The 18670-nt window shown below is 55.6% G+C and overlaps 1 protein-coding gene across 1 annotated transcript; it reads right to left on the bottom strand.

Annotated features, from left to right (window-relative positions):
* Nucleotides 1-4917: 4917 nt before the first annotated feature.
* On the bottom strand, nucleotides 4918-12991 carry FADD (Fas associated via death domain). The gene is made up of 2 exons (XM_027580234.2): nucleotides 12565-12991; nucleotides 4918-10013 (listed from the first exon to the last, which is right to left on the bottom strand). The coding sequence occupies exons 1-2, from the start codon at nucleotides 12848-12850 to the stop codon at nucleotides 9637-9639; spliced, it is 663 nt and encodes a 220-aa protein (XP_027436035.1). The 5' UTR covers nucleotides 12851-12991; the 3' UTR covers nucleotides 4918-9636.
* Nucleotides 12992-18670: the final 5679 nt, after the last annotated feature.

Genomic DNA, 18670 nt, shown 5'->3' with positions numbered 1-18670 from the left:
GCGAGTGTTATTTCAGCTTTGGGGTGCTCCTGCGCTGGGCAGGGACACTCCCCGGTGACAGCCTGCGGTGACACCTTCCCTGGACAGGATGCTGGCTGGGAAAGGCTGCACCCCCGCCCTGGACTGGGCCACTTTCTGGGCCTGCCGCGCTGGTGGGGGTACTAGAAAGTTCTGCAGGGCAGGCCGGTTTTTGGTCCAGCAGAGCAACGGAAGCCCTCGCTCTTTCACCTTCTACTGCGAGACCTCCGTGCTCATCACCACCCCCGCCCCTCCCCCATGCACCTGCACTTCTCGCCCGTCCCAAGGGGAAAACCACCTCCCTCAACCACAGTCCCAGGTTCCCCGTGAAGCTAAAACCAGAGGCAAGTCCTCCAAGCACCTTGGAAACAACCAGAGCTGCTGTAACAGCCTTAACTGATGCACCGCGTCCTTCCTGAGCTGTAGCACCTATTCCTCCGTGTTTCCCCTCGTGACTCAGACCAAGCTGAAGTTCAGCCCCTAGCTATCTAGCTGTTTTGTTTTCTCATTTTCTGATGAACAAATACATTCATCGCCGAGAAAGTGAAGCTCACATTTAATCATGTCATTGTCCTGCTACCAGTACGTTACTGGTTCCTTTTTGTCTAGAAACTCTAGCCCTTTCCTTTACCTTCAGGCTGCAAACAGCCCCTCAGCCTGCCAGGAACCAGCCCCACTACTCTATGCGCTTGCGGCCTCCTGAACAAGCCCTCCGATTTCTCGCCTCTGGGCCTTTCCACTTCCCCTTTCCCCATGCCTGAACCACTCACCCTCTGGAAAATTCCTACTTATCCTATGAAGCCCAACTCAAAAGGCCCCTTCCTGGAAACACAGTTAGGTGTCCTGGGACTGGCACGGTCCTTGGAGTCAGAAGCTTGGGTTCTAGTCCGAGCTCTTCTTGTGACCTGACAAATCACTTCGGCTCTTAGGGCTGCCTTCTTGTCATTGTTTCTCTGTCTCTCCCGTTACACCTGGAACCCCTCAATGACAGGCCCCACACTTTGTTCATCCCCAAGTCCTCGCCTCCCTGCCCAAGGCTGAAGGCAGTCACCACCTCATGATAACAAGTCAGTGACCAAGCTCAGTGGGACTGCCAGGTGTTACGTTGGCTAGCCCTAGGGGAAGGCGGGAGTGCCCCAACTTTACCCACAGGAAATGCAGGATTGGGGGTCCGATACCAGGGGGCAGTAAGCGCTTCCAGGCCAAGGCACGATCCCTCCCTCAGTGGGTCCTTCCCGTGCCCCCCACGGGTCCCAGCACTGGACATGGCATCATGAGGACTTGGGGCCCAGCTGTGGGGACTCCCTGGGTGTCAGAGGCAGCCAGTGATACCTTCCTGAGGAGGCCGAGAGCACAGCCGGGGAGGAAGGAGGGTGAATCATACCCCGTTTGTTTTACCAGTTGGGTGGCAGAGCCTCTCAGATTGACCTGAAACCCAAACAGAAACCAAACCCACTGGGAGTGTCGTCACCAGCCTGGGGGACGGTGGGCTCAGTGGTCCAGGGGCCCAGGGGTACCTGCCTCCCCAGGACACACCTCTCCCCGTCCCCCACGGCTCTGGGCTTGTGGGGGTGGGAGGCCCCAGAGGAGCCAGGACCACGGTCTGTGGGTGGTCCTGAGCAGCTAGGCCGGGAAGAGGCTGGAGCTGGGGACAGTTCCTGCTACTTCAGGGTTGTGATTACACGGTTCTTGGGCCCCAGGCAGTGGTGAGGCAATGCGTGGCCCCACCCAGGGCTGAATCAGACTCTCTGGGGGATGGGGTCTGGGATCTGCAGTTGGAACAGGCTTCCAGAAGATTCTTGGGGGGAGTGGGGGGTGGCAGGCAGGTGCAGCGTCCCTGCTTCTCCCTGTCCTCACAGGCCTGGCGTCCTCTCCTTCAAGGGTCTGGCCCCCGCGCCTCCCTGGACAGTCGGCACCCACACACTCACGAAGTTCTCCTGCCACCCCGCACTGCACCTCTTTGCCCACTGGACGCCCCCTCGCACCTCCAGGGCACCTCCCTGTCTCGTGCCCCATACGCATGCCAGACACCCTTCCTGCTGGTCGCCCAAGCCCCCCTCCATCATCCTCCACGCAGCCCAGTCCAGTTACCCCCAGCCCCGGCCCCGTGGCCCCTCCAGCGCCCTCCAGCCCAGCCCACAGCCAGAGCTTGAAAAATGCAAATCTGATCGCATGGCCTCCGGCCGGGGCCTCTACAAGGCTCCCCCTGGCTCTCAGGACAGGAGTCAAACTCATGGCGGGTTCTAGCTGCAAAACAGAAGCGGGAAACAGGAGGGAACAGAGCTTGGGGGGTGGGTTACGTCGCCAGGCAAGGTGGTAAAGGGCAGTGGGAGGCTTGCAGGCCTCAGGAGGACTAGCAGCGCCCCGGGACTCATGCAAGCCACTCCAGGGAACCTTAGAGCTGGCGCTGCCGCCCAAGCCCCCGTGAGGCCCCTGTCGCGCTGCTCCCGTCCGTGCGACAGGCCCCACGAGACTGCCGTATCCCTGCTCTTCCCAGCTGCTCGCCCAGAGAGGCTCCTTGGCCCTCCCATTGTCCGCCCAGCCCCGGGCAGGCCCCCCTGGGGCCCCGCGGGCCTCCCCTCTGTCCGGGATCCCATGTGGCTGTCTGTCTGTCTCTCCCGCTGGAACGGAAGTTCCGCGAAAGCAGCTGGATGACATACTCCCGTGCTGGTGTCGTCTACCACATCATAGGTGCTCAGCAAACACTTGTTGAAAAGCAAACGGGTGAAGGACACTGAACAGGCTCTTTGCCCTAAACTTGAGTTCCTTCGTCTATGAATGCCTGCCTTCCAAACTTGTCTATCGATCGGGAGTCTTGAAGGCCCCCCCGTGGATGCCTGAAACCCTGGGTGGTACTGAACCCCCCATATCGTTTCCTGTCCATACGCACCTAGGATAAAGCTTCATTTCTAGGTTAGGCGCAGTCGGAGACGAACAGCCACACAAACAAAAAGGGATGTTACAATATATGGTAGTGAAAGTGACGTGAATGGGCCCCTCTCTCAAAATGCCTGGCACCGTCCCCGCCCTGCTCCTCGTACCCACGCGGCGACACGGCGGAGGGGATGGGGCGTCGGGCTGCCAGCAGGAGGACCACCTCGCCAAGACCGCCGCAGGCGGGCAGAAACAGGAGGGGCGGGAAACCGTGGATGAGGGGCTGGGGCGACGGTCATGTTCTCCCGGACAAGCAGACATTCTCGGTTCTCTAAGTGGCCAGAGTGAGGTCTTTTGTCTGATGGCCCTCTCCTTCCCGTGCCAGACGAAGAAGCCATTGTCCCTCCATCTCGCTTCCCGGCTTCCTCCTGCGCCCCCAGCAGGCTCCGGACCTCACCATGGGAGGCGTGAGGCAAGTGCCTGATGACCTCCCCCAGGCTCACCCAACCCTGCAGCTGAATTTTTTTCTAACTTGAAACACCACCTTTATCATATTCTAAATCCCTGGGTGATCACCGTCACTGCAAATCCCAGAAAACCTAAGCAAACGGGCTTAGGTGTTGGCTCCTGGGACAGGGAGCCCGGGCAGAGTAAGCTGATTCAGGGACCCTGAGCTGCGTGTCCGGGCCGCGCTGGGGCTGGGGTCACGGGCCCTCCCTCCTGGCTCACCCCGCGCTCTAAGAGCCGGCCACACAGCGGGGCTGGCACTCGAACCCAAGCAATGGACTCTGGAGGCCAGCCTTCTGCAGAGGCCAGCCTTCTGGGGAAAATGACATCTCCCAGCCTTGCCCACCTATGTACATTTATCTCATTCTCTGTAGTCTTTGGTTTATGGTCTGGGCTCTCAGTGGGGATTCCTCTCTCCGAACATAAAACCCCCCAAGGACGCGGCAGCCAGCTGAGAGGCACAGGGGCTGCTTCCCCAGGCACCTCCGTGCCTCCAAAGACCTCCAGGACGGAACCTGTGATTCGAGTGTTTTGACCCAGCCAAGCTGGTGTAAGGGCAAGTCCTTTTAAAACATAGTCACTCAGAAACCATTAAAATGACATTTAGTGATCTTTACAAGGTGCCAGTCACTCCCAGACACCGCACCTCATCTCTTTGAATCTTGCAGCAACCCTGGGTGAGGGTCTAATCAGGTGAGAAAGGGGGCTTGGAGGTGGTGCTCTGCTGTGGGGGTCACCCAGCTAGAAGGTCAAAGCTGTTGGCCCTCCGCTAAGAGCGCAGAGTGAATGCACAGACGGATGAATGGGAGCATGAATGAAGCAGACAGCCCGCAGCAAAGGGCTGTGTGCTCTTAGGCACATGGCATTGATCCTGCCTGGAGAGAGGGACCCTTGAGGTGGCCTGTGGTGACTCAGGGGGTGGGAGACACCTCCCTGGGGCCCCTGGATCTAACTCGCTGGGACTAGACCCTGTGAAGGGCAAATCCTGGGGCTTGGTCCCTGCGGGACACGCTGGCTGGGGGTGTTGGCATTGGTGATGAACAGAGGGGCAGCCTGGCCCCCGAGAGAACGCTGCTGGCCTGCCCGCATCCGCCCCGGCTGGGACTGTCACAGCCTGACCACCCCTCTGCATGTGCCCTGGGGGATGGGGGGTCAGACAAGGCTGCCATCAGACTGGGTGTCTGAGCAGGGCCTTAGGCCCAGTAAGGACTGCAGATGGGGAGTTCAGGCACGAGGTGCGCGGGGCTGGGTGGCCCTCCTGTGCATCGTGATGCTGCCAGGCAGGTTGATCTGAGGGGCCTGGGGACCCTTGGGAGCTGGGTCTCTCCGGCCAGAAACCCCTTTGGGAAGAGTAGCAGGGACCCAGTCTCCCAGCGATGAGCCAGGATTTATGATCACGTTACCTCAATATATACAAACATAAGGTCAGATGGGACCTTATGCTTCTGAGCCTCGTAAACTATAAAATGCCAGTAAAATTACAAATCAGGGAGAGAAAAACCCACAAGACACATACAATTTAGATTAATAGCACAATGAAATTCATAGTTTATTTAATACGAGGTATGTTTTTTTGTAGTAAAATGTACACAAAATTTACCCTTGTAGCCATTTTTTGAGGGCCACTGAGCGCCTTCACACTGTTGGGTAGACACACCCCCACCATCCACATTGACAGGCAGGTTTGGGAACTCAGGAGGCCTCGCACCTGCATGATGCCTGGGGTGACTCAAAGGGCCCGGGATGTTTTTCTGTTCAAGCCATACCACGAAAGCTCCCATCCACGGGTCACGTGCTCTGGCTCAGTGAGGACTCCATTCAGGCACTGAATCGGTCTCTGTTCCTTGGTGAGAATTAATGCGGTTAGCACACACATGTGACTCCTGCCGTCCATGTCACTTAGTCGGGGACTTAAGACACAGGGCTTCTGTGATAAAAGGGGATCTCCACTGCCAATTTTCCCTGCAGAAGGGAAGTCCTGTCTCCATCAGCATATGTCGGGTGACTGGCCATCTTCACGTGAGCAAATGCCGCTCCAAGTCCCACTTGCCCGCCGGGTCCCAACATAACGCACAGCATCACGTGGCTAGAAAGCCGTCAGCAAGGTGACTCAGAGTCGGTATCATGGAAATACAAACACAAAACTAACACAGACGCAGGGAGCTTGCGGTTGCTAAGAACAGTCAGGGGCCTGTAGTCGGATTCTGCTTTTGTCTGGGGCCTGATGGAGGGTGGGGTCCTCGAGAGAAGGGATGGGGCTCCGTGGGGGGGATAAGAGAGGGGGCGGAAAGGAGAGGCTGTTATACATGGGATCAAGACCCAAGGGGGAGGGGGCCTGGTCTGCACCTTTGGCAACTGGGTGGATTGTGGTGCCAGGTGTAGAAGTGGACGCAGGCAGGGGGAAATACGGAGTCTGCGTGCCATGGGCAGAATAATGCCTGACCCCCCACGATGCCCACGGCCTAATCCTGGACCCGTGAACGTGCGCTTACATGGCAAAAGGTGTGGCCCCTCGGCAGCTGACAGTAGGGGTCTGGGGTCTCAGAGAACCACGTGGCAGGCACCGGGGACCTGGCGGCTGAGGCCAAGGGCCTGGCTTCCCTGGGTGCTGAGTGGGAAGAGGGTTCTGGACATGCAGGGACGGGGTGTGGGGTCTGCGATGCGGTGGCCAGAGGAAGAAACAGCGGGAGAAAATGTCGTGCAATTATCAAGACAAGCATCAACTGCTGCGGAGGTTGAGCAACAGACCACAAGTACACAATGGGTTTGGTAACCTGGGACCTCACAGGTGCAGCTCGGCGGGGGTGGGGGGGTGGGGGTGGAGACACAGGGCGTGGTCCTGCGGTGCTAGGGAGGAAGACGCAACAGGAGACGAGATCGGACGGGGGAGGGTCTGCCTCGACCCTGCCCCAGTGCGAACCTTCAAAAGGGTCTGGAAGGGCCTGACAGGGCTCCACGTGTATGCATGTCCACAGCGCAGGGGGGCTGGCTGGGGTGGGGGGGCAGAAGGGGAGGGTATGAAGCCGGGAAACCTGGCGGGAGCACGAGACTAGGGAGTTGGCCCTCTCTTCCAGGAAACACTCAGCCAAACTCCCCTTCACTGGCCTGAAAGCTCCCACAAAGCATTTACACTTGGGCCTTTGCGCCGTCTTTCTCAGGAGATGACTTGTGTGCAACCTTTACTGGAACTACAACTCTCACAAAAAAAGTCCTACAAAAAATATAAATGGAACATGAATTGTTTTTTTGTGAAGTTGCCCTGACAAATTCCTCTAAAAATTGTAGCCACCCCCCCCCAGCCAGGGCGGGGTGTCACTGGTCCCACCACAAAGGTCCTAGTTCCAATCAGACGTCAGTCAGACCCGTCCCGGAACACCTTCTCCCTTGAAGCGCTGCTTCAAATCATCGGTGGGGAAAATGCTCAGATGTGAGAGTGACAAGCGACATCTGAGGACGAGCGGCCACGGGCTGGCCCCATTGTAGTGAGATCATGAGGAACAGAACCTCCGCGGCTCTGGGTGAAATGTCACTGCTTATTTTTGAGGTACCTGAGGAACAAGTTGCCACAGATTTGGGCAAGCACTTTATATTTGCCGAATCATCCCTTTTTAGGGTGATGAAGCCACAAGGGGCAGAGCCAGGGGTGGACCCCATGCTCCGCGGCTCTCTGGGGACACTCCCACCAAACAGTCCAGGTTACACCTATTCCTGTATCTGGTGGACAATGAAAACACATTACAGGAAATGTAGAAAATATAGGAAGTATAAATATCATTTAAAAACAATCATTCTCAAAGATTTGCCGTGTATCTTTCCCCTTCCAGTGCCCATATACGCATTTGTGCTTTTGCTATAGGCCTGTGTTTACTTTCATTACACTTTCCCTTTCGTTTCACAAAGTAGGGAAGCTATGTGCTTCCTGAGGGCAGGCTGCTTGTCCTGCTGTCGCGCCCCAAGTGTCGCACGGTGCTGGTGAGGGCGGAAGCCTCCGGCCCGCGGATGTGTGAACTGGCCGAACAAACGGGTGCCTCCATCTGGCTCCACCAGCATCTGCTGGGGGGCAGCTGCTTGTGCAGGTGCCCATCACCATGCTCTACGGCTCTGCCCTGGTACGGGGGCCGGCCCACCTCCGGGCCCCTGGAAATGGGTGGCGGGCATGGCCTACAGGCGCAGGATGGAGCCTCTCTTTGCCCACCATCTTCTCCAAGTCTCGGAATCAGATCTCAGCCTCGAGAGGAGGTCACGTGCGGTGTTCCAGAGCCCAGCTCCGTCTCCCTCACCGTGTGGCCAGGAGCTGCTCTCCATGGAGGTCCTGGGGTGTGAGTGCGGGGGTGGGGGGTGGTACGGGATGACACCCGGTGCCTTCACAGCATGCAGGACTGAGAGACGGACCACAGGAGCGAGCTGGTGGCAGAGCTGGGGACCAGGCCCGGTGTGCTCGCTGGCCGTGGAAAATTTCAGGTGCAGAAATCACAGGTCATCAAAGCCTCTATCATGACTCGTGGTGTGATGGACGGCTGGGTGCTTCTTCCGGGTGTGAGAGGCATGCAGGGGGACGTCGGGTGCATGTCAGGATGTCTGGCATTTACCCTTTCAGTAGCTTATCTCATAAGCCATGAGGGAATGGAAGAACCTCTGAAATCTGCCTCTGTTCAAGAAATAGGGACGTACTTTTCAGCAAACCTACTTCCCAAAGCTACCCGTCAGCCAAGCCTCTGACATTTATCGACAGTGCTGACGTGTCTGTTATCCACAGAGCTAGCTCTGCCCCTCCGCCTGAAGAACAGGGGTGCTGGCCGGCAGGTGGGGAAATGCACAGTGCACCACACAGGGCCAGGCCGCGCCGGTGTGGGCTTGAAACAGGCTCAGGGCCTCGGCGGCACCCTGAGCTTGTGAACTGCTTGAACTTGTATTCCTGGCCAGGAGCTTGAGGTCTACAGTGCAGGGCCACGTCTCTCTCATTTCCTGTGGTGGCCCCAGCCCTTCGCCATGCCCGGCATGGGCATGTACTTGCTGAAGGCGTGCAGGGGCTCAAAGGCTGGTCCATAGCTTAGCAGGACAGTGTGTTCAGGACCTCAGCCATGTAAGGCCACGGTGGCACGGCATGACATCACGTGTGGCTTTCCCAAGGTCACAGCTGGAAGGCCTGAACGAGGGACGGCCACTTGGCTCTCTGATGCCCTTCAGCAGCAGGTGGGCCTGAAGCTGGTGAAAGGTAGCCTCTAGCAGACCAGTCTGCTGAGCGCAGATGCTCCCCTTGTTAGTGGCTCCTGGAGCTGTTATGAAGTCCAGCTACCCTGTTCATGGCTCAGCCTAAGAGAAGCGGCAAGGGGTACTGAAATTGACCACAATGGGACTTTCGAGAATATGGGAAATGAAGGAATCCTTAATAGGAATGTAAAATTCTTTGTAATATGGAGTTTCCCACTGTAAAGGAATAAGCTTTAGCAGGATTACCTTAGAAGCAGAAAGACCACTTTTTTAAAATTACAGGACCCTGTTATCAGAACGGTGATTTTGACATAAAACAGTAATAAGCTGTGGCATCGCAGAAGTCCTAGTATTGCTAAGGACTGATGTTTGTAGGGCACTGACTGTGTCAATCACCCCTGGGCACTTAACAGTCCCAACGCAGGCCATCCCCCCAGGCTTACTACCCCCTCCCGACAGCCTCAAGGGCCAGGAGCTCACCGGGTATCCCCTGGTGTACAGGTCGATGCGGATGGCCTCAGAGCCTCTGGCCGACTGTGGCAGCAACAGAGTGACCCGGGATGACCGCGTGGGCTCTGGAGCCTGACAGCCTCGCTTCCACCCCCAGCTCGCCCCCTGCTACGGACTTCCTCCAGCCGCCAACCGCACACAGGTCCCCCACCTGTGGAGTAACAACACTGATCACTGCTGACTCTGACGTTCCTTCTATGTGCTGGGCGTGGACCCAAAACTTCCTCCTGCAGAGACTCATTTCCAGGGACAAAAGGCTCTCCCCCTCAAGGGCGATCATGAGGCTCGAATGAAGGCATCTGCATGGCGCCCGAAGCCCTGCCAGGCATGGAGCAAGCACTCAGTGAATGCTGGCTCTGAGGGGTCAGCCGTGGCTCGAGCACTGGGGTCCCTCGTCCTGGCTCACTGCTAGGTCTTCACAGCACCGGTGCGCGGAGGCACTTGGTCAACCTTGGTGGGGGGACCCAAGTTCGGGCTGTGCGGATGCCCTCGGGCCCCCGGAGAAGGGCAGTTGGGTCACCAGGGGGTCCCCACGGCGGGCCCATCTGAGTCACAGGACGTCAGGGACACGGCGATGCTGCCGCCACCGCCTCTACCGGGCGCGTTCTCGCCCTCGTTCTCGTGGCCGCGGGCCTGCTGATCCTCCACGATGAGGTCGGCCACCAGGTTCAGCTGGCAGGCCCTGAGCGCCCTCACCAGGTGCGACACTGTCACGTCCTCCCTCTTGGTGCTCTTCCAGACTCTCAGCGACTCCCTCACCTGCTCTGTCAGATTTCGGGGATACTTCTCCTCGATGGCATCGATCTTGGTGTCCGTCACTTTAAGGTGCCGGGCCAGTCTTCTCCAGTCCTTCCCCACATTATCACAGATGATGTCAAATGCGGCACGCAGGTCTGGGGAAAGAAGAAAATGATTTACCAAAAGTTTGGGGAGCTCGTTAGGAGATAAGCAACCCCATCCCCCCAGTGGGCTTCTTGGTGCTGACCTAAGTGCTGGGGACACAAGAGGTCCTCTTGCAGAGGCTGGAGTCACCCAGCAGTAGAGGGGCCAGGGGAAGGTCAGAGAAAACCCAAGGGGGGCCTCTAGTCCTGCCGCCAGCCTACTCCAAAACTGCCCAAAAGGTGTGGCCCTCTGAAGAGGGGATGGCTGGTGCGGGTGGTAGTGCGGCTAACTGCCTGGGCGGGGGAAACTGAGGGAGGGCCTGGGAGTTTTCCAAAGGAAGGAAATGGAATTACTCCCCCATCCTACCCTGTAGTTAAGTGGTGGCCCCTAAAAAGTTATGTCCACCTCAAATCCCTGGCACTGTGAATGTTAACTTATTTGGAAAAGGGTCTTTGCAGATGTGATCAAGTGGAGGATCCTGGGATGAGGTCATCCTGGATTATCCAGGTAGGCCCTAAATACAGTGACAAGTACCCTTAGAAGACAAACAGCAGAGGAGGCCGTGTGATCATGGAGGCAGAGATGGGAGAGATGGAGCCATTTGCCACAGAATGCCCAGAGCCTCCAGACTCCGGAAGAGGCGGAAGGATGCTATTCTAGAGCTTCCAGAGGAAGCCTGGCTCTGCTGACAATGTGACCTTTGACTTCTGGCTCCAGAACTGCGAGAATCGGTTCCATGTTGCCTCAAGGCCCCGAGTTGTGGTCTTTTGTATGGTAGCCCCAGGGCACTAAAACCCAATTCTTATTTTGGAAGCTGCCTGGACTGACCACCAGTCTTTGGTCCCTGGCTACCATGTCCTCATCCGCTGAAAGGTCACGACCGAGACCAGCAAGTGGGGCACTACCGACCCTAACAGGCAGTTTCTGGAATGAGGGAGCAAGCAGAGAGGAAGGACAAAATGCTGCTCGGAGGGCCCCCGCAAACGTGTATCTTCAGCTACAGAACCCCAGGATGCCGTCAGTCTGTGTGCCTACTCTGCTCCGGCCCCCTGGAGGTGGGCAGGTGGGCACCTGTGTTACTGTGACCACTGGTACAGAGAGGGAAACGGAGGCACAGGGAAGCAAAGTGATTTTCCTGATGTCATACAGCTAGACAACGGCACAGCCAGAAAGCGAAACCCTGACAAGTCAGGTGCCGGTCCACTCGGCCAGGATGCTATCCCGTCTTTTGTGCGAGAGTAATACAGGACGGGCCCTCATCAACCCACCCCTACCTGTCAATCTCTGGTGTACTCTCCTGCAACACATAGTATCTACACACGTACAAACACAGACGGACACAGAGAAATCTAAAATGTTCTGATCTGTGTTTTGTGGACTGCCTTTTAAATGTATTATGGCAACAATCTCCCCTCCATTGAATGTCCCTGAAAACATAATTCTTCTACGTGCTGTTCTGTTTGCACAGCACTGAGCGTGTGTATACGTTTATATACGGGTCTTAACGGAGTTAACACCTGTGCTGTTAGAGGTCTACCCTTTCCCTTTGGTGACCGAAGGACTGAGGCCAGGCCAGAGCTTCAAGCCTATGAGGATGTCCCCGAAGCACTCCCCATCACCCCCTCCCAGGGCTCTGAGAACACAGGGGTGTGGCTGAGAAGCCCTGCTCTACCCAGGTCTCATTTTTACTCCTCAAAACCTCTGCAAGCCCCAGGTGAGGGTGGAAAGTGGGGATGCCCGAGCACAGGGTAGGAAGCCACACAGAACTGACCTGGTCGGAGAGGCCTAGGTGCTAATACCACCCAGCCACTCACGGCTGCCTCAGGTCAGTCCTAGTTAGCAAGAGCTGTGCATCTTAGGCTCCTCACTTCACCTTCCAGCCATGGTCCTCCGGCTGGTAAGACATGAATAAGAAAAGCAGAACCTAACTACGGGGATATCGTGAAAACTAAACAGCTGGGCTAGAGACATTTTCAGTACTGTTCTGACAGCGTCAAGGGCACAGTGGGGCATTCCCAGAGGCAGAAGGAAAACGAAAGCAGCCGCAGGCTCACCTAGCTCCTCCCACCCAGAGGAGGTGAGCAACGCCCTTTCCTTGGAATGCTTTCTAATTAAGCCGGAGGAAGGGGGGGGGGGGAGGTGATAGAAAAAATACTGAAGAAAGAGAGAGAGAGAGAGAGAGAGAGAGAGAGAGAGAGAGAGAGAGAGAGAGAGAGAGAGAGAGAGAGAGAGAGAGAGAGAGAGAGAGAGAGAGAGAGAGAGAGAGAGAGAGAGAGAGAGAGAGAGAGAGAGAGAGTTTTCACGTTTTCCAACCCAGAGTAAGTTAACTTTTATGAGCTCTGGCTCTCCCATCTGCAAAGTGGGCAGCTCACCTGTCTTCCAGGAGTGCTGAGACAAAACCTGCGCAAATCGAACCTGAGAGAGGTTTGGCGCGGCGGACCGGCCACCGCTACTGCCCGGCACACGGGCCCCGCCTCCCCCGGGCTCGGTCAGTCCCCCGGCCTCCCGGGCCCCGCCCCGCCCCTCCTCCGGCTCCCTCGGGCCCTGGCCCCCCGCGCCCACCTCGCTCCTCCGGCGGGGCCCTGCCCGGCGCGCCCGCCTCGAAGCTGTCCAGGCGCTGCAGCAGGTCCTGGCGCCGCAGGGAGACGAGCAGCTCGCGCAGTAGCTCGGTGTGCTCGGAGTCCAGCTCGTTCTGCTCCAGCAGCACGTTGAAGAGGTCGAGGCCGCTCTGCATGCCCTCCAGCTTCCTCTTGCCCACGCGGCCCCGGCACAGGAACTTGAGCTCGGTCAGCTCGTCGTTCGACAGGCCGATCGACACCGAGTGCAGCAGCACCAGGAACGGGTCCATCGTGGCGGGCCGCGGGGGGGCCCAGCCAGGCCCTCCGCGCGTGCCCCGCTCCGCCCCACCGTCCTCTCGGCGGCCCGGCGGCCCCGCGGCCCCCGCGGCCGGGCTTCCCCGCCACACAGCCCGCGCCACTGGCGGGGGTTCCTGGGCCCCACTACCGGAAGTCCACGCGCACGCCCACTCCGCCGAGGTCTCGCGAGAACTCTGGGGCCCGCGCATGCGGCCGTGGCCCGACTGTAGCCATTTCCGCCCGGGAGGCGCGCGGCCGCCGCCAGGGGGCTTCCCGGGGGAGCTCGCGGCGCCGGGTTGGAGGGCTTCCGCGCCTGCGCCCTGCGGACCATCTCCCGCCCAGTGAGGCTACTGTGGCCCCGGGGTCCGGAGACGCAGGCGCGGGCTGAGAGGGTGGACCTGCGTTTCCTGGGCAGTGCTGCACTGCGGATGCCGATGATAAATGCTTCTATTATTAACATTTGTGAGAGTGCAAAGGGTCTTTTAATGCTCCCTGGGCAGAAAAGACGGTTCAGAGGTTTATTGAAGTTGCAAAGTTTGAGTTCATTAATATTTCATTTTTATAGTCATTTATGCGTTCGAATGCTTTTAGTTTATTGAGCGCCTACTGTGTGCCAGGCAGTAGGTGCTGGGAACACATTTGGGAGCAAAGAGAAGTGCCCGCCTGCCGGGAGCTACGTCCTCAGTACCCAAGCTTACATAATACAGATAAGAAGGTCGTGCCGCAGGCCGCAAGTTAGTTAAGAGCCAGGGCAAAGAAGATAAGGGGATGGGGCGTGTGGAGGGCGGGGCACGATTGGAGGGGTTGGTCAGAGCAGGCTTCACTGCGCAGGTGCAGGTGCAGGTGCAGGTGCAGGTGCGGCGACCAGGTGCAGGGGCCAGTGGCCAGGTGTGTGGCTGTTGGGGGAAGGGAAAGGGTGCGGGCGGGGGCACAGCCACAGCAGAGGCACTGAAAGCGGAGGTTCCGGGGACACCTGGAGGACCGAAGGGTCTGGAGCAGAGAGGGGGGTCGGCGGGGGTTGCCAGAGAGGAGAGGGGAGGGGTGGATTAGGAGGGTGCCTCACGGGCCAGGTGCAGACCCGGCTGTACTGCTCCTGAGAGGAGCCCCTGCAGAGTGCGAGCAGAGGAGTGAGGCCATCGGGTGTCCTAAAAAAAAAAAAAAATATATATATATATATATATACAGATAAATACACATATACACACACACATAAATATTTAATTGAGACAGAATTCACAACCCATCTAACTTACCCATTTAAAGTGTACATTTCAGAGGATTTTAGTATATTTGTAAGATTGTGCAAGCCTCACCATTAGGTAATTTTAGAAATTTTCATCAGCCTGAGTAGAAACCTGCTACCTATTAGCAGTTACTCCCTTTCCTTCCTCCTCCGCTCAGTTCCTGATAACCACGACTTTATTTTCTGCCTCTTTGGATTTGACTATTCTGGACATTTCATATAAACGGGACCATACACTATGTGGCCTTTTGTGCCTGGTTTCTTTCACTGGGCAAAATGTTTTCAAGGCTCATCCATGTTGTAGCATGTGATGGTTCTCCATTCCTTTTTAATGAGTCAAGTAGTAGTCCACTGAACAGATGGACCACATTGGTATATATCCAGTCATCAGCTGATGGACATTTTGTTTCCACTGTTAAAAACCAAAACTCAACTGAGTAAATTTGAAGATCTAATTGACTTTATTCAATAATTCATGAACCAGACAGTATCCTATGTAGCAAGTAGAAAGCTCTGGGGAGCTGAGTGTACAAAACAGAGGGTTTTTATAGACAGAAGGGGAAGAAAAGGAAGTTTTCTAAGGAAGAGTGGATTGTTCTGGCAAGGTCACCTTCCTTTGGGAGAAGGTGGAGGTCTATCATGCAGATCACCTCACTAGTGCCCAGCAGGGAACCCCAGATTGTCTGGTTTGAAGTTACATTTCTGGGAGAGGGTGGAGTCTTGGTTTGCTGTTGTGGGGAAAAGTGACTCTGTTTTTGGCCCGTTGTTCCTTTTTTAACAGCACCTTTTGGCTGTTATGAATAATGCTGCTATGAACCTGGTGTTACATTTTTAGAGGGTCACTCTGCCACTGTGTAGAAGCTAAATAACCCTGATGAGAGATGAGGGTACTTGAACCAAGAGCAGGGTTGGGGAGGACCTGCTAGAGATGTTGATTGGACAGTGGCATGCACAGGACAAGGGTTTGGAATCAAGACCTGGGCAGGAGATGTGAATTGGGGAGTATTCAGCAGATAGATGTGTGTGTGGCGGTTAATTTTAGGTGTCAGCTTGACTGGGCTAAGGGCTGCCTGGTAGCTGGTCAACCAGATTCTGGGTGTGTCTGAGGGTGTTTCTGCAAGAGATGAGCATTTGAACTGATGCTCTGAGTGAAGCAGACGGCCCTCCCCAGTGCGGGCGGCATCATCCAATCTGTTAAGGGTCCAAATAGAACAAAAAGGCGGAGGAAGGGAGAATTTGCACTCTCTGCTTGAGCGCCATCCCCCCACCCCATTTTCTGGCATTCACACTCAGACTGAACTTGACCCTGGCTTTTCTAGGTCCCCGGCTTGGACTTCTTGGCCTCCATGACCACTCGAGCCAATTCCTATGATAAATCTCTTGTATTGATCTCTATATAGCCTAACGGTCCTTTTGTCTGGAGAGCCCTCACTGGTATAGTACTTAGAGCACTTGCAAGGTGAGGTCATCTATGTGGAGGGAGCAGACAGAAAAGAGGGTCAAGGGCTGAGCCCTGTGGTGTCCAGCTTTTCAGGAGAAGTGCAGGGGTCTGTGAAGGAGGCTGAGAAGGAGCCCCTCGAGGCAGGAGGTCAACCAAGGAGAGTCAGACCACACCCCTGCTGGCAAGTCCTATTTCTTTGTCCCTTGCACGTCTCTCGTCTCCTGATTTACCATATACTTGGCTTCCTGCTCTGCATTTTTCACCCATCTCTCCGGCCAGAATGTGACACTTGGAGGCAGGCTCCCAGCCTCCACATCCTTGCTGACTCTGAGTACTTTCTGTTTTTGGATCATAGCCATCCCAGTGGGTGTGAGGTGGGATCTCCTTGTGTTTTTAATTTGCCTTTCTCTGGTGACTCATGGTGCTGAGCATCTTTTCATGTGCCATTGGCCATTCTGTCTACTCTGGGGAAATGTCTGTTCAAGTTCTCTGCCCGTTTTTCTTTGGGTGGCTTGCCCTTTTGTTGTTAAGTTGAGGAGATTCTTTATATAGTCTGGATACGGGTCCCTTATCAGAAATACGATTTGCAAATGTTTTCTCCCATTTTGTGATTGACACTCTGCTGATTGTGTCCTTTGATGCACAAAAGCTTAAAATTTTGACCAAGTCCATTTTATGTATTTTGTTTCACTTGGCGTTGTGTCTTTTTTTTTTTTTTTAATTTTAAAGAGAAAGCATTTGTTGGTTTCATGGATGCAAACTGATCTTTGGGAGGACAGTGAGCAGAATCATTTCCTTTCTGTTTCTCCTTGTATTGTTTCAGTTTCCCCTGGGTGCTTTTTCTTTTGTTTCGGTCTCATTTATGATGAAGGCTTTCCTCAAATATCCAGGGATTCTGGGCTTTGCTCGGGGGTAGTTAGTCTCTTCCAAAGAAAAAGACCCTTTCCTGACGATGGAAAGGGGTATATGGTAGGGCAAAGAATGGCCCCCCATGATGTCCACATTCTAATTCCCAGCCCCGTGAATACGTTAGTTTACGCGGAAGAAGACGTGATAAAGATCCAGGTCTGGAGCTGGGAAGATTGTCCTGGATTATCTCCGGGGACCTAGTCTAACCAGGAGTCCTCATAAATAGGGAAGGACTTGCCCTGACGGCTGGCTTGAAGATGGTGGAGGGGGTCCAGCCTTGCAGACAGCTCGATTGTAGCCCAGCGAGTCCCGTGTCAGATGTTCGACTTATGGAAACGTAAGATAATACATTTGTGTTGTTTTAAGCCCTTAAGTGTGTGGCCATTTGTCCCTGGAAGCAACCAGAACATTAGCACAGACCCCGCGGGCTACGGCTTTTCCTTCCCCGGTGCAGCTCCCACAGGCAGCCAGCAGAGGGCAGCAGCCACCGGCAGGTAGAACCAGGCTCTCACGACTGTGGCTGGAAGCCAGGACTGCGAGACAGGACCGGTCACCACCTGGCGAGGAGGGGTGACCAGAGGCTGCTGAGGGGGTGTGACTTTCTGAGTCCTGGCTACAGGTGTGTGTGGAAGTTTATTGCACGCATAAGATGTACAGTTTTCTGGATGTCATACTGCAGGAAAATGGGGGGGCAGGGAGAGCTGGGAGGGGGCAGGGGTAAGGGGCGAAGAGAAGGGGGGATGAGAACGGAACACAGCAAATCAATGACTTGGCAGAAACCTCAGCATCTACAAGGTTTGCCTTTTCTCCAGGGATGCAACCCTGGCAGGCTCCTGGCGGGGGCAGCAGACACCAGCCCATCTGAGGAAACGCGGTTAAAATGCCTGGGCTGGTCCAGGTCAGTGTTTCAGGCACCGCCCGCTCCTCTGCCAAGAGCTGGGTGAGGGAGCAGTGGGTGAGCTGCCTGCCATGGACATATCTGTGGTCCAGAGGCATCAGAGCCTTCCACATACCCCTTACCTCCTCCGCCAACACCCCTGCCAACTTGACTCCGAGATCCCCTCAGCTCAGAGGCAGAAAGACCCAGCTGTCAGTCTATTTGCCATCCCCAACCATCTGTCCTTCCATCCATGCACCCAAATGTCCATCACTCCATCTATCCATCCACCCCTCCTTTCATCCACCCATCCATTCATCCGTCATCCATCAGTCCGTCCACCCATATCCATCCATCCATCTAAACACTCATCCAACCACCCACCCATCCATCCATCCATCCATCCATCCTTCCATCCATCCATCCATCCATCCATCCTTCCATCCATCCATCCTTCCATCCATCCATCCATCCATCCATCCATCCATCCATCCTTCCATCCATCCATCCTTCCATCCTTCCATCCATCCATCCATCCATCCATCCATCCATCCATCCTTCCATCCATCCATCCATCCATCCATCCATCCTTCCATCCATCCATCCTTCCATCCATCCATCCATCCATCCATCCTTCCATCCATCCATCCTTCCATCCATCCATCCATCCATCCTTCCATCCATCCATCCTTCCATCCATCCATCCATCCATTCTTCCATCCATCCATCCTTCCATCCATCCATCCATCCATCCATCCTTCCATCCATCCATCCTTCCATCCATCCATCCATCCATCCTTCCATCCATCCATCCTTCCATCCATCCTTCCATCCATCCATCCTTCCATCCATCCATCCTTCCATCCATCCATCCATCCTTCCATCCATCCATCCATCCATCCATCCATCCATCCATCCATCCATCCTTCCATCCATCCATCCATCCATCCTTCCATCCATCCGTCCATCCATCCAAACACTCATCCATCCATCCATCCATCCACCCATCCATCCTTCCATCCATCCATCCATCCTTCCATTCATCCATCTAAACACTCATCCAACCACCCATCCATCCATCCATCCATCCATCCATCCATCCTTCCATCCATCCTTCCATCCATCCATCCATCCTTCCATCCATCCTTCCATCCATCCATCCTTCCATCCATCCATCCATCCATCCATCCACCCATCCATCCATCCATCCATCCATCCATCCATCCATCCATCCATCCATCCTTCCATCCATCCTTCCATCCATCCATCCATCCACCCATCCATCCATCCATCCTTCCATCCATCCATCCATCCTTCCATCCATCCATCCATCCATCCATCCA

This window comes from Zalophus californianus, chromosome 11 (genome assembly GCF_009762305.2).
Source record: "Zalophus californianus isolate mZalCal1 chromosome 11, mZalCal1.pri.v2, whole genome shotgun sequence".
Taxonomy (NCBI): domain Eukaryota; kingdom Metazoa; phylum Chordata; class Mammalia; order Carnivora; family Otariidae; genus Zalophus; species Zalophus californianus.
The sequence above is the reverse complement of the archived record's forward strand: the minus strand, read 5'-3'. Positions and strand labels throughout refer to the sequence as shown.

Excerpts from the sequence above, each read along its gene's own strand:
- FADD (XM_027580234.2), bottom strand. The coding sequence starts at position 12,850 with ATGGACCCGTTCCTGGTGCTGCTGCACTCGGTGTCGATCGGCCTGTCG. Across the intron at positions 10,014-12,564 it reads GGCCCCGCCGGAGGAGCGAG|ACCTGCGTGCCGCATTTGAC; the intron begins GTGGGCGCGGGG and ends TTCTTTCCCCAG.